General features: G+C 37.7%; 1 protein-coding gene across 4 annotated transcripts in view; it reads right to left on the reverse strand.

The window, feature by feature from the left end:
* The window catches only part of CPED1 (cadherin like and PC-esterase domain containing 1), a 281,780-nt gene that overhangs the window by 178,608 nt on the left and 86,405 nt on the right, over nucleotides 1–16,767 (reverse strand). For all 4 annotated transcript variants that reach the window (XM_047763880.1, XM_047763881.1, XM_047763879.1 and 1 more), the window contains 2 exons: nucleotides 9,334–9,466; nucleotides 7,700–7,868 (listed from right to left, as the gene is read on the reverse strand). In XM_047763880.1, coding sequence (XP_047619836.1) covers nucleotides 7,700–7,868; nucleotides 9,334–9,466 — 302 coding nt within the window. The remainder of the gene's footprint in view (nucleotides 1–7,699; nucleotides 7,869–9,333; nucleotides 9,467–16,767) is intronic.

Here is a 16,767-nt window from a genome sequence, read left to right on the forward strand (position 1 = left end):
GTGGCAAACAAACAAACAAAAATCTGTGTGAAAGCAATTCTGAAAGATATTTTGCACTGGCTTGGCCGCTGGTGGCAGTAGGCAGGGATGGCTGAAGTTTAGGAAGGAGGTTGCCAGTTTCTTTGAGAGGACAGGTTGGAGGAAAGTGTTTCTGTTTCCCTCCTGTGTCCCCTATGGTCCCCTGGGACAATCACTGCCTGCTCCTTCTCTGTTAAGGATGTAACACCAGCCCCAGGATTCAGATTGCTGAATGTCCTCTCAGGTGAGGAGCTGATGAGTTGTGTGGGACTGCATCACATCCAGCATTCATCCTCAACCCTAGTCAGCATTCACTCTCTCAAACCCCAAGTTTGATGGATTATAATGAAGGGAAGTGTTTCTTCCCAGGGCTTTTCTACTGAGGAGAGTAGGGGGTGAGATTTTGACCAGGGAAGTCACTGAATACAGTCGCAGCAGAGAGAAGTGATTAAAAGTCGGTTTTACAATGTCTGGAAACTCCTTCTCATCCCTCTTTTGGATTTACCCGGCCTGCCCCCCAATACTCTAATGGCTAGAATAAGTTGTGTCTGCAGGAAAACTTAAGCTCAAAGGCAAAAATAGGAGATGCATGAAAAGTGTAGCTACCACAAAAGAAAAGCAACAAACTAAATGCCATATATCATGTTCCTAAAACAAATGGACTAGGGGCTCCAAGGCAATGGATAGCACACTGGACTTCCAGAACTAACAGGCCAGGAATTTAAAATAAGCACGATTAATATACTCACACTAGAAATAATGTAGATAGTAGCAGAATGAAATATAAAATAGCATCATGGAAAAGAACCAAAAGGAAAATGAGTAAGAAGTCAATAGATACAAGTAAAATGTGCTTCGTTCTCAAGCTAAAGGGTATCAGCACATAAAATGAAGGGGTCAAAAAATTTGGACAATAGAAGAAAGAAAGAAAGAACAGTGAGCAAAAATAATAGAAACACATTTTCCAGAGTTAAAGAGTAAAGACTTCATGCCCAAAATGAAAACACAGATAAGAAAAAAAATGTATCTAGGAGGATATTGTGAACAGTTAGAAGAAGTAAAGGTGATAACTTTCTTGATGAAGTTTATAGGTCTGATTTGGGGGTTTTTTCTTAAGAAAATAAACCCCCCCAAAAAGTGATTATTTCAACTAGAATTAAAAATCTACACTGTAATGATGGCATGTGGGGAAGTGTTGTAGAGAGCAAAGGATATGAGTCTCCAGGGGGAAGAATGGGAGATATTAAAAATGTAAGCTTAGTAGGAGAGAAAACAAACATAGTCTTAAATGAAGGCTATCCACTATGTGTTATGCTAAGATTGTATACCTTTTAAGATTACAGAAGAAAATTCAATCTTTTCAGTGAGAAGCAGAAAAAGATCTTTTAAACGAAACAAAAAAGAATGCATTGAAAAATTTAAAAGATAAGATAGTAGGAATAAGTCCTAATATAATCACAATCTATGCAAATCAGTTAAAAATGATACATTAAAAAATGAAGATTCTCAGATTGGATGAAAACAATAAATTCCAAAACTAAATTGACTATTAAAATAATTTATTATGAAGATATACGTAGGAAGGGTACAAATTTTAAAAATCTATATGGGAAAACAAAAATATGAACCAAAAGAAAACTCACGGACTAAATAGCTTAATATCTCACTAAAATACAAATTAAGGCAGTAGTATCCTAAGACAAAAGAAAGCTAACAAATTCTGGATAAAGGAACCATGGAGAAAGAAGACATAGCCATCACAAATAAATAGATAACAAACAATACAGTTTCAAAATATGCAACCAACAGAATGGCAGGGAGAAAGAGACCAACAATTGCATTTGGAGATTTTAACACATTCTATTCAGCAACTGTTAGATCGAGCAAAAAACAAAAGACATCTGCAAAATATAATTAGTAAGTGAGTCCTTAAATATATGTAGAATTCCATACCCATGTAGCAGTTTTCTTTTCAAGTACCCATGAAAGATTTTTTAAAATAGAAAGATTATTAGTCGATAAAAGAAAGCCTGGATAAATCCTAAAATAGCAGAAGCATTCAGGATTTATCCTCTGATAATAATGCAATATCAAATGCTATCACTTACATGTGGAATCTGAAAAAAAGGATACAATGAACTTCTTTGCAGAACAGATACTGACTCACAGACTTTGAAAAACTTATGGTTTCCAAAGGAGACAGGTTGGGAGGTGGGAGGATGTGCTGGGGGTTTGGGATGGAAATGCTATAAAATTTGGAAATGTAATAAATTCATTGAGTAATAAAAAATAAACACTAAAAAAATGCAATAAATTAAAAATTCAAAACAAAAGGATAGCTTAAAAGAATCTTTTGTTTAGAAACTGAATGTTATTAAATACCTTGCATTAAACAAGGCAATCATAAAGAACATTAAAAATACTTAGAATTAAATAATTCAAAATTTATGAGACACAACTAAAGCAGTACATAAAAGGAAAGTATAGCTTCAGCCATTTTTACTAGGAGATAAAAAATGTTAAGTTATAAAGGAGGCAACCATTCAAACCGAGAAGCTAAAAGGAACACCAGGGCAAACAAACAAAATACTAGAAGCCAAGAAATGACGCAAATAAGGGCATAAATCTGTGAAGTTGGGAACAACAACTACAAGATGATGAAAAATACTAGCAAAATAAAAACTAGTTTCTTTAAAAAGACTGATCCAATTATAAAGAACTCTGGCAATTCTAATTGAAAAACAAAAAGAAAATGCATATCTACAAAGTATAACATGAAAAAGATGAAATACCTATAGTCACAACAGCTATAAAAATGAAAACTATACACTAATCAACTATACACTAAAGAATTTGAATATCTGATGAAATTGATAACCCCCTGCCTCCCAAATGCCAAACTTTACAAGAAGAAATTGAGACCTTCAAATGCACAAAATATTTTAGATAAATTGAAATGTCAATGCTATTTTAAAAACCTCCAAGTGTTCTCTTGCGGTGCAGCAGGTTAAGGACCCTGCCATGTTACTGCAGCAGCTTGGATCACTGCTGGGTGTGGATTTGATCCCTGACCTGGGAGCTTCCACGTGCTGTGGCACAGCCAAAAAACAAACAAACAAACAAATCCCCCAAACCCTCCAAATCTATTTTCTCAAGAGACTCGTACCAAATTCTTGAGGGTAAGCTAATCCCTACCTTATATAAGTTGTTCCGAAAAAATTAAAAAAGAGAGAAGGTTTTCCATGTTTATTTTATGAGGCTACAATAATCTCCACTGTAAAAACTAAGTATGAGAAATACAGGAAAATGTAAGTCCACGTTATTTATGAACTTAGATATAAAAACTGTAAATAAACAAATCCAACAGAGTATTGGAAAAATAGCCCAAAATTATCAAGAAGGTTTTATTTCATTTATGCAAAGAGGTTTTATCAAAAGAAATCTAGCGATTCAACACAAGATAAACTTGAGGGAAAAAATCATGATTATCTTACTGCAGAAAAAAAGTGTTTGTAAAGTTCAAAATCTTTTCATGACGAAGACTCCCAGGAAACTAAAAATAAAAAGAGAACGTCCTTGATTTGGTAAAGTTTATACATTCATATTTTTCAAAGTTACACTCTAAAAAGGTCTATAAATGAAATCATATGATGTCCTGTATTGGTTGCAAAATAAATTAGAGTTAGGGAAAGAGAATAGAGAGGGCACAGATGAAACAAGGCTCCCCATAAATTGTAAGGGCTGAAATGCAACGATAGATTCACTGTAGTTAATTATACTGTTCTCACTAGTTTGGCAGAGATTAAACATCAAAAACCTACTGCAGTCATTTTACTTAATGGAGAAACTTGAGATGCAGACCCTTTAAGAAACTGAACTCAATAACCCTAACAGTTCTACTTTTAAAGACAGTATTGGAGATTTTGGACAACATTAGTTAAGGAAAGGGAGAAAACAAGGAAGAAGAAAAGAAGATATCCAAGAATTAAAAGGAAAAAGATTAACATGACCTTATCTGCAGATAAAATACCTTGTAAAACCAATGATATTTACAGTGAAATTCTCAGAACAGGTGTATCAAGTAGATGGTCAATGTTAAAAACAGTATCTCTCTCTCTTAGGAGTAACCAACTAAACAACATAATTTAAAAAACAATATCAAAAAACACTACGCAATCCAGAAATAAGCTTAAGCAAAACCACGTGAGGTTTCTGTGGAGCAGAAAAGAAGTTGTAATAAAGATCAAAGAAAATGATCTAACTCAAAGGAGAGACAATATTAGTGAATAATAAATTCATCAAAAATTAAACTATAAGTTCAATATTATTATATGTTGAAATTCCAGTAGGGTTTTTAACATATACTTGATATTCTAAAATGTTTACAAGGAAATAAATGTCTACAATACAGTTATTCTTGAAAAGAAAAAGCAGACAAGAGGAACCTCCCTGTCAGGCATTAAGACACACTTAGTTGCCAAAAAATAAAAATAAAAACAAATGGGCCAACTGGAACAAAATAGGGAGCTCAGAAGCAGCCCCATATACATGTGGAAACTTATACAATCAAGGCCATGTCAGATTCATGGGAAATGATGAGTTTTTAGCCCAAGAGAACTGACTACATAGCAAAAAAAACTGGATCAAAGGTGAACTCTGGTTGCATTAAATATTTATAGGTCCAGGAAAAAAGGACAAAGATAACAGAAAAAAAAAATGGAGAAGCATGTCTTTGTGACTTAGAGATAAAGAAAGATTTCTGGAACTAAATCTCCAAAACAGAAACCATAGGAAAAATTAATTTGATTCATCAGTTGAAAAAATCAGTTAACAAAGAACATTGAGATAAAGTTAACAGATAAATGAGGAACTTAGCTATTTGCAAGAGCAGGATAAAACTTTTCATCTGTCACCAACTGGAAAAAAGGTCAAATGTTGGCTTAATTCTGGGGGTATAGAAACAGGCACTCCAGAGGGCAGGCTGGCATTATTTAATTCTTTCAAATGAATCCATATCTGATGATCCAGCAATTCCAGTTCTGTGTGTATATTCTCCAGAAAATTATTGCAGGTTCATAAAGAGCCAGATACAAGGATCTGTATATTAGACGTATTGTTTTCACCGTGTCCATCACTGGAACAGGGGATAGGTAAACTATAATGGAATACACATCAGTAATACCGTAAATCAGTGAAAAGCAACGCAAAAGAGGTACACATAGCAACGTGGATGGCTCCTTCCTAAAAAAACATAGTGTCACATTTTTTATGAAGTTAGAAAAAGAAAAATATCTAATACAATGTAGTTTACATGCTAAAAACACTTGTATGCATAACGAAATAAAAACGTTCATTTTAGAACACGCACAAAAAGAGACATTAAATATTATAATGATAGCCTTTGAGGGGAAGGAGAATTGAGTAGGAAGTGGAAATAAAATGTATTAAATAAAACATTAAAAAAGAGAGGAGTTTTGCACACACACATGTTGCAAGTTCCACAAGGACAGGAATTTTGGTCTCTGCCCAACACATGTGTTGAGTGCACGAATGTGACGTGAGTTGAGAAATGTGATTCTTGTATCTCTCTATACCTGAGTTCCAATTATTTGGTTGACTCATATGAAACCGCATATAGGTTTATAGGTCAGAAACGGCCCACTGTCAGCAATTTCATACAATTAAACTTAATAGAAAAGGGAAATTAGGGAATAATTAATGGCACTGAGGAAAATATAAATAACCACTGTGAAGACCTGAAGGAAATAAAATGAAAATCAAACCAAATTAGATTCCACTCTTTCATGATTAATTAAAAACCATATATACTGATATAGTTGAGATAAGACAACTGTCCTTAAAATAAACCACCCTGAAGACCTATGTCATCAGCGTCATTTCCTTAAAATACCAGCTATGTTAGTAGGCGATATAACACGTGCATCTTTTATCATGCTGACTTGTTTTTTAATTGATAATACTTAAATGTGTGTATTTTAATATTTAATATTAAATATTTAAATATTTAACTTTTTTTTAACCATTGGAAGATTTTTCAAAACTTTCTTTCTTTTTTTTTTGTCTTTTTTGGGTCACGCCATGGCACATGGAAGTTCCCAGGCTAAGGATCGAATCAGAGCTATAGTTGCCGGCCTACACCACAGCCACAGCAATGTGGGATCTAAGCCACATCTGCAACCTACACCACAGCTCACAGCAATGCCAGATCCTTAGCCCACTGAGTGAGGCAGGGATCAAACCCACATCTTCATGGATAATAGTTGGGTTTGTCACCACTGAGCCACGATGGGAATTGCTCCGAAACTTAAAGTACAGTTTATGTAAGATACATTCTGAAAAGTATCAAATACAGTCACTTTTCCTTTTTTGGCCACACCCTCAGCAATGGAGGTTCCATTACAGCTGTGGCAACACCAGATCCTTAACCCACTGTGCCACAGCAGGAACTCCTACAGTCACTTTTAAATCTCTTGAAAGTATGAAAGGCACTTATGCCTTCTTTATTTTTAAACCATTTTATTATGATTTAAATTTAAAAATCTGCACATATTTAATGTATACAACTTGATGAGTTCAGAGATAAGTAGACGCCCATGAAACATCACCAAAACTAAGGCATAAATGTTATCTGTCCCCTCCAGAAGCTTCCTCCAACTCTATTTATTTACTTACTTAGTGATAAGAACACTTAGCATCTGTCTTCTTAACAAACCTCAATGTCATGAACTACAGGCACTAAGCTGTAAGTGGATCTCTAGGACTTACTCATCCAGCATAACCGAACCTTTTGACCCTTAGACTAGCACCTTCCCATGTCCCTCTCATCCCAGCCCCTGATAACCACCATTCCAGTCTCTGCTCCTGTGAGTTTGACTAGTTAAGATTCCTTCTATAAGAAGGATCACGCGGGTACTTGTTCTATGGAGGCATATTTGGTTTTACAGAAACAATTATTCAGAAAATAGCTAAGAGGAAGTGGAAGGAAATGGAAGGAACACACACACGTGTTTCCCCTTAGCTGTACTCTGAAACGACTACTTCACTACTTTGGTTAAATCAGAAACACCTTAAAATGTATCACATAAGTTCTCACTAGACCTGAGCGAATCTGAATTACCTTTTAGAACTAAACTTTTTGGAGGTCATTATGAAGTTCTTCCCTGAAAACGTTCTCATCATGCTTTATGTCATGGCTCACTATGTTAGGCACCCTTGGGAGTGTTGCTTTTTACTCAGCAAATATTCCATATTGAATGGTGAAATGAAATAGGCATTATGCGTCCTAAAAATAAGCAAAAAGCGCAAGGGCAAAATTATGTTTTCTTTTGTTGCACTGACTGCATTTTTCTTGAATAAGTGGAAAAGTCAAGTAGAACAGACCACAGCTGAGAACTGGCTCGATAATGGGTCAAAGAACTGAACTAAAATGATGAATTGAGGGGAAAAAAAGGTAGCCTTTGTGATCCCTAGTGAATTAAGCAGTTTTCAGTTCATGTTTGAACCTGTACCTATTAAATGCAAATCTCTGCTTGCAGCAATAAAACGATACAATCTCTGTTGCACAGGATTTGATCATCATGAACGCTGGAGAAAGGCAGCCCCACTCACTTTACGTATCTTCGGTATACTTCGTGGAAATACCTCCTGGTGGAAAGGTTACCTTGACAGTGAAGCGTTTTTTCTTTGGTGGATTCCAGACCGTGCCAGTGGAGTGAATGAACGCACGCAGAGGAGATAAGGACGTCACCAGCACGTATGCTTTCAGGATTACAGACAGATCTTTGGCTTGCAAGACTGTCTCTCGGGGAGCAAGGACTGTGGTTTGATTCCTAAAAAATAAACAACATAGACAAAGCTCCATAATTTGGAGCGAGTATGTAATTTTCAAATGACCTCAGAACTGTGTACACCTTGCCTCTCCTTTGTTGGACCCCAGCCTTCAGTGTGTGGGTTTCCTTGAACAATGTTGAAAATAGTACCTAAAATAAGGTTTAACTATCTTAAAAAAAATTAAATTAGTCTCATCTGGTACCAACACAGCAAAGGTGATACAAATTACAGCTTAGGAAACACCTAAAATTTTCTGATTCCACCTTCTCTTGTCTTGGCTCTATCTTTTCTTTCACAAGAAAAGACATAAAGTTTCTCAACAGTAGACAGGTCACCAAAATACGTTCCCTGCAAAATTTGATTCAAATCCCTCCCTATAGAATTTGATTCTACTTAATAATCTGCACCACAGTTATTTAAGGGTTAATTTAAGGGATGGAGTTATTACAAAACACTTCAGTCTAAAAAGGAAAAATAACATTAGTTTAATATTTTGTGATGAAAACAAATATACTTTCATCATAAATGATACGAAAATATATAGTTATTTTCTTTTCTGCACCATATTTCTTATATTTCAACTAAGTTCAATTAATGAAAAGAGTGTGCTATTTCATCTTCTGAAGTCTAGGTAAGCAGAAATGCATTTGATTCTTCAATAAATACCATTAATTGTGGAAATACTACCTCATAGTTGTAAAATTACATGAGGTTGGAGTTCCCATTGTGGCTCAGTGGTAACAAACCCAACTAGTTCCACTGGCTCTGCTCAGTGGGTTAGGGATCCAAGGTTGCCGTGAGCTGTGGTGTAGGTTGCAGATGTGGCTCAGATCCCGCGTTACTGTGGCTGTGGTGTAGGTGGACAGCTGCAGCTCAAATTTGACCCCTAGCCTGGGAACCTCCATATGCTGTGGGTGCAGCCCTAAAAAGACAATAAAATATAATAACACGAGGCAAACCATTTTGTGTCTTGGATAAGATAACTAAAATCTCTTAGTTTTTCACATGAGAAACACTACATGACAAAATCATTTCCCTGGAGGTAACCTGGATAACTGGGCACCCTACAGTTGCTTTCTTAGCTCCTGAGACCCAAAAAATGTAACTAGAAAAAAATAATTCAGCCATACTCACAGACTAAGACATGCCATTTGAGTATAAAACAGAAGTTAAAAAGTTACAGTTTCACACTGTCAAGGTTTTAAATTCAATTTTCATTACTACAACTTCCTAGAGAAGAGTCCTATTTACTTAAATGTTTATTCTATGGCAGGAGACATTTGAATCAGTCTAGAAGAAAATCAATGATTACATTCTTTGTTAAGAAGAGATCATCGAAAATTTATGTAACCTAACCTCATAATTCAAACATGTAAACCTCTTTAGATCTGTTCAAAGCTCGCCTTGTGTTAGCTATCTCCTAAAACGCATGCTTCATATAACAATTCAAGATGATTAGCTTACAGCTGTTCACGTCTCCAGTCCCCTGGTTTCCACGTATGTGACTTCACTGTCTTTAAAAGGTGACTTGAAGTACTCAGCTTTAACTGTGTGCTCTGATCCAGACATACAGAGGGGCTCACCGGAAGCTGCAATTCTAAAAAGATTCAAAGGAGCAAAAGACAGTCATTCTATTGTTTCCTCTGGGGATGGCTTCCAAAGTAAGAGTCAGCTGTGTCAAACTACAGGGTCCCTGGGAAATACGCAGCCAGTTTTCTCCCCACTCTGAATCCGAGTTAGATCCATCAAGTATGAAGGCATGTTTAGAGAGGCCTTTGCTTTGTAGTATGTTCTCCTACCACAGACTAGAAAAACAACTGTTATAACTGATTTCACATTTTCTCGCTCAGAAGGGGCAGCGGATAGGATGTCTCCATCTGCCCCACACTAAGAGGGTCTACCTTCCACGCACCCTTGAAAGGGGATGGTGACTTAGGAGCTGCCTTCTGCTTGCCAAGAGAATGTTACATAAGCAACTTATGTTGATTTCCTGACAATACAGTCCTTCACGTGCTGGAGTTTGTCATGATTCATGACCTCATCAACTTCAACAATGCTTTATTGTTTTGAAAAATATTATTTAGTGGGTTTTTGAAGCATATAAAAGACCAAAAACCATGACTCATTTCCAAAAACTCATACTCATATTTTTTAAAAATAGATGCATGTACATGCTTAGAAAACTCAAAGTGTACAGAAAGCTATCAAATGAAAAGAAAATGCACCAGGCCATCCCAATCTTTCTAGGACTTCTCCCCACCAAAACCAGTGCTTACACATTTACTTTTGAAGTTGAGACAAGCACACAATGGATAATAGAAGATGGATACAAATATCAATATATCTATATAAACCTATACATGTACATTTTTTTTTAATTCTCTAAAAGAGACATTATAATGGTCCATGTCTAACTTATTTACTACTAATCTATCCTGGAGTCCTTTCCATATCAGCATATACAGAATTACCTTACATTTCTTAATGGCTTAGAATGTCCCATTAAATGAATATACTTTTAACGTAAGCATTCCCTTGCTGTTGTGCATTTAGATTATTTTTGTAATGTTTTTCTTTTGCTATTTCAAAAACACTACAATGACCACTCTTATGCATCTATTTTGGTGTACTTCTACAAGTTTATCTAGGGGGGTGAATTCTAGACTGTCCTTGTAATTGCCATGTCAATGGGTAAATGCATTGTATATTTGATCGACATTACTCGATTGCCTTCTAAAAAGGTTCCCCAATTTCACTCTCTCCAACAGCATACGAGAGTTGTTGTTTCTGCACTGCCAGGTCACAGTGCTTTATTTTTAAATTATACAATTTATCTAGCTCCCCAAATGGAACAAAGCCTTTAAATTATTTTCCCCCTTGTGCACATTTCATCAATACTAACCTAGTCTAATTTAAAACACTTCACATTCTTAAGTAAAAGTCAGCAGAAGTCAAGCTGTTCAATGTATTCCCATATCTCATTATTTAGCACAGTGTGATCTTTCTCAAAAAAAATGATAGCCTATTTGTAAGGCTTCCTTATTAATGAAGTTCTAATACATCATAATAAGGGAAACATTCAAGTTGCTTATTTCTGGACGTGACAAATGAAGAGTCATTAAGGTAATTTCTTTCCTTGAGGATCACAATTTCAAAAGAGTTTAAGCAAATAAGTGTTCCTTTTTTTCACTGAATATACTTTTTGTTTAGAATTCACAACTAAGGAAGATTTTCATCTCTCCAGAGGAGTGAGCTACTTTGTAGTGCCTTTTGTATAGTATGAGAACAGTGTAACTTACCCTAACTTCCCTTTTTCCCTTGCTGCCAGGAAGCACAGCACCAATGTGAAGCCCAAGCAGAGATGACTGAAAAAGCTAGGCATATTGTTTCATCAAGGTAGTAGCTCAACAGTTTAGAAAGTAGTCAGCAAATATGAAAAAGAATATGCAATTTTATGTCATCTTTTTCTGGTTTAGTTTAAGCGGAAGCGCTTATCGTAGGTAGTTGAAGGAATCCAATACAGGAAATGCCAAATACGGCAAATCTCCACATCAGCCCCTGAAAACTGTGACTGAAGAGTGGAATTGAATATTGATTAAAGTAATTTTTACCTTTCGTGACTTTATATTATTCCAGGTTTGGAGGTTACTTTTAATGATTCTTAAAACACACATACACGCATACACACACACACGCACACACACACACAAACCCTCACATCTTTAATTAGATGTCCCGACATCTAAAATTATTCTCATTTCCCTTGATTTACAGTAAAAATTCAAAATAAGCTCCATTAATACCTTAAAAAACAGCAACTGCGTTTTAGCGAGCTTTAATAAATAACTGTGGAAAATTTACACCCTAGGTTCTTATTTAACAGAGTCAAAGCTATGTCCGTAGTCACTGTTCCCTATCCTTCATTGGACATACCTATCAAGGTTCCCCCAACAGACCAGTCCAAGACACTTATTTTATTTTATTTTAGTCTTTTTGCCTTTTTTAGGGCCACTCCCATGGCATATGGAGGTTCCCAGGCTAGGGATCTAATCGGAGCTGTAGCCGCCGGCCTACACCACAGTCACAGCAATGCGGGATCCGAGTTGCCTCTATGACCTATACCACAGCTCACGGCAACGCCGGATCCTTAACCCACTGAGTGAGGCCAGGGATCGAACCTGCAACCTCATGGTTCCTAGTCAGATTTGTTAACCACTGCACCACGACGGGAACTCCCAAGACAAATTTTAATATTTCACTGCCCTTCTCCCTTGACTCCCAAACACACAGAGGAGCCTCAAAATCCCCTACCTACAATGCCAAAACTAGTTCTGGTTTTGCTGCTGGAAGGGGGACCCCTTCCAGGCCCCAAGAATGGGCTCTTGTCTAACTCTCAGAAATGAACTGTCCAAGGAGACACATGTACTGACAAAGCAAGAGACTATCGGAAAGGGGTGCCTGGGCAGAGAGCAGCAAGTAAGGGAACCCAGGAGACCTGCTCTGCCACGTGGTTCACAGTTTCCAGTTTTATGAGAATGGGGTTAGTTTCCGGGTGGTCTCTGGCCAGGCATCTTGCTCGGCCCGTACTTGGTCTGGCCTGGGTCCTACTTGGTAGTGCACGCACCTCTCAGGAGAGTGAACTCCAACTCCAAGAATCCTGGGAGGTGGGTCCCCCCCACCTCCCAAGGGCCTCTCCTCAATCCCCCAGTTTGTCTTCAGGGCAATACCGAGTTCCTCATCGGGGCCTCCTGCTATGAGACAGCTCATGCAAGGGCTACTGTTGTGCTTGGCCAGGGTGGGCAGGTTGGGTCTATGGTCCCCTAACAGTTTGAAAGGAATTTGGCAGGTGAGGCTCTATGACACAGTCTTCCAAATGGTCTTGTAATTCATTAGCAGGTTAAGTACTAAATATTTTCAGAAAGTAATTAAATACGGAGAGCCAGCATGCCTCTTTTGGGTCTTCCCACCCCACACAATGATGATAGAATGGGTAGCAGATACGGATGTGAAGTATCACAGGTACTTTTATTTACTGACTACTCTTCCCTTATTTTAAAGAGTCCTGAAGCCGTAACTTGACTGCTCACTCAGAGTAAAAACCAACAGTATGTTAGGGATGCATGGAGACTGCTGTTTTGTGCCTTCTAATATCTGGCTGGCCAGGTTCTGAGTACATGCTGACTGTGGTGCAATTTTCTGTAAAGGAAGATTAAACCTGGGTTTTCATTTTGAGTCTTGGCAACCAAATCTTAATGGGCCGGTGACACTGTCAACGCCTCTTCTAGAATCCAGGATGTGATTTTCCAGGAATCTTCTAAACTTCCCACATCATGGAACATAATGCGGATACAGATGTGCAGTAAGTATCTGTTGTGGTAATGAACTAGTTTTGGGGGGGTTAAGCTAATGTGCAGTTAGAGAACAAAATGAACATTCCAATGTATTAAACATATTGGGTTATTTATTCTTTCCCTTCTATGCAGCATATAATCATATACATCACAGGCAAAGACTAACACTGGAAAACACTTGTAATAGCTGCCAAAGATTAGCTGCCAAATTTATATTGTATTTGATTTATTGTTTTGCCCCATAGCTAATAATTAATAGGAAAGAAATAGTGAAAATATAATTATATTTCGCAAATGCTTAACTACTGTCTTGCAAGTTCCTATTAGGAAGATAAACTTGGCCAATATTTTCTTATTTTGGAACTACCAGTGAAAATAAAAGCCCTTAATTAATAATTAACAACCGGTTTTGAGATTAAAAGTGTAAATAAGCATCATTTACGAATGTATGCATTGTTCTTCTCGCCTGAGGGCATTTACAAGCCTTACTTCTTAGCCTCCAAATATACCCTCAGAACTTCCAAACACAGCGAGTATAAGTTGAAAAATGCACAAACTGAAGTCATAGTTGGGAAATAACTCCATCAGTCAGGGTGCTGAGAGAAAATGGCAGAGTCAAAGGGGTAAATGAAGAGAGGACTAACCAAGGGATTACCAAAGACTAGAAACTAAGAGACTATTAAAGAAGTGGCTGAGAACGAACACAATGGCAGGTAAGGGAAATCAACAGCAGGTGGTAGAGCTCCCCAGCACTGATAAATGGAAGCTCTTACCACTCCAAGCCCAGGAGGGAGCCCTTTACACACGCAGGCAGAGGGCACAGCTATGAGAAAGGGTGGACAGCAAGAGCTACAGCCACAGGGAAAGGCACACAGGCACTTCAAAGCCAGGGTCCCACAAGGAAGCAGCCAAGGAACAAGTGGCCTAACATTCTCTACCCCTGAGCAATGATCTCCTGTGGAAGTCAAGAGACAAGGGAGCCCTGTTGATGCTGTCTGTGGGGGGCAGCTTCCTGGGGAAGGGTCCAGAGGGAACCTTGGAAGGGCCAATATACAAACCCTATACTTAGCAAATACAAATTTGGGCCCTGGTCTTCTTACTAGCCACATGTCCTAGAGAAAAAATTATGTGCGTATATGTTGGTATGTGTGTCTATACATATAGAAAGAGTGAGTGGAAGAGAAATAACATTAGCTTTGATCTCAAATAAGAGCATCTGTATATGGGAGCAGGGCATGGTTTAGGCTGAACCATGTGAAATTGCTTTTTGTTAGGTCAAAAATGATTGAATGTTGATCATGTATCAGCGATTTTATAAAGTTTTTCTTACTGCACTATGGTGGCTATTGAAGGGAAGAAAGAGAGGTAATAAACATACAACTTTCAGGCTGAGTAATATTCCACTGTATATATGTACCACATCTTTCCTATAAAAAAGGAATGAAATAATGGTATTTGCAGCAACATGGAAGGTCTTATAAATTACCATGCTAAATGAAGTAGTCAGACAGTGAGACACAAATGTCATATGCTATCACCTATATATGGAATCTAAAAAAAGGATACAACGACCTCCTTTGCAGAACCAAAACTTACCCACAGACTTTGAGTCTTATGGTTACCAAAGGAGAAAGGAAGGCTGAGCAGGGAGGGATGGGCTAGGGGTTTCGGATGGAAATGTTATAAAATTTGGTTGTGATGACAGTTGTACACCTATAAATATAATAAAATTCATGAGGTTTTTTTTTTTTTTTTTTAAAAAAACATACAACTTGCAAAAGAAGATTTCAGAGCTAGAATGTCTGTGAGTAGGAATGATGAAAGAGAGTGATGGGTAATTTTACATGTCAACTTGACTGGGCCAAGAGATGCCCGGATAGCTGGTTAAACATCACTTGTCGGTGTGTCTGTGAGGGTGTTTCTGGTGGAGATGAGCATTTGGATTGGCGGACTGAGTAAAGCAGACAGCTCTCCTCAGTGTGGATGAGCCTCATCCAAGCCTTCGAGGGCCTGACTAGAACGAAAAGGCAGAGGAAGGCTGAATTTGCTCTCTGTCAGACTGATTGAACACGGACATGGATGTTCTCTTGCCCTCAGCATACTGGTTCCTAGGCCTTTAGATCCAGACTGGAACCTACAGCATGACTCTCTATACCAGCAGCTTTTCTGCATCTCCCGTGTGCCGATGGCAGATGGTGGGACTTCCCAGGCTCCAAAATCATGTGAGCCAAGACCTGACAATAAATCTCTGTCTCTCCCTTCATAGATAGATAGATAGATAGATAGATAGATAGATAGATAGATAGATAGATAGATAGATAGATAGATAGATAGGTAGATAGGTAGATAGGTAGATAGGCAGATAGGCTCAGTAGTCCTTCCTTCTTTTTTTCATTCCAAGATCCCCATGGCTGTCTGAAATCTAGGATAGTACCAGTCCCTATATAGACTATGTTTTTCCTATACATGAATACCTATAATAAAACTTATCAATGAGGAACAGTAAGAGATGAATAACAATAACTAACAAGAAAATAGAACAATTATACCAATATGCTGCAATAAATGTTACACGATTGTGGCCTCTCTCCTCACCTGTCACAAAATATCTTATCGTAAAACTGTAATGCCTTTTCCAGTGTTGCTAAGCACATATCATGCACTGCAGCTGCAACTTTTGCAGTGTGAAGTGCTTCAGCACAATTACTACCAATTTCTTTTTCCTTCTTCACCTTTTCATGGAGAGGAGAGTCATTCTCAGCATATATTTTTTTTCTTTCTTTATTAAGCGGAGAATCTTTACTTAAATGAAGCACTCTGCAGCTTCTATTTAGCATATCTGAATTGCTAGCATCACTACTCTTGAGCTTGGGGGCCATTATTAAATAAAATAAGGCTGACTTGGACACAAGCTCCGCGATGCTGAGAGAGTCCATCTGATGATGGAATTGGTTCCTACGTGATTAACGGATGGGAGGCACTGGACCAACGGATGATTCATGGCCCATATGGGATGGCACAGGACAGTGAGAGATTTCATCATGCTGCTTAGAAAGCTGTTTGGACTTTCAAACTCTTGAATTGTTTATTTCTGGAATTTTCCATGTAATATTTTTGGACCATGATTGACCACATGGACTTGAATCCTTGGAAAGTGAAACCACAGATAAGAAGGCTATGTTTATATATATCTGTATATCCTACTGGTTGTTTCCCTGGAGAATCCTGACTGGTACAGGGGATGATCTTAAAATCACTCCACGGGTATTTAGCATATGCTTTGACAACTAGAGATGCACTGCCCAAATTCTATCAATTCCTAGAAGAGGAACGTCTTCACTGCTAAATCTGTTTTCTCCCTTGCGTGAGGAGGAAAAAGCAGAGCAGCCAGCAGCGTGGGCACTAGACAAATATACACTGAACAAATAACTGGATGATATCTAAGGTCTTTTACAATTCTAAATTTCTGCAATCCTAGGTGAAATGTTTTATTTTCCAATATACACTATATATGACCCAGTGGAGAATATAAGTGAAAAGGGCCCAA

This window comes from Phacochoerus africanus, chromosome 16 (assembly GCF_016906955.1).
Source record: "Phacochoerus africanus isolate WHEZ1 chromosome 16, ROS_Pafr_v1, whole genome shotgun sequence".
In the NCBI taxonomy this organism is placed as follows: domain Eukaryota; kingdom Metazoa; phylum Chordata; class Mammalia; order Artiodactyla; family Suidae; genus Phacochoerus; species Phacochoerus africanus.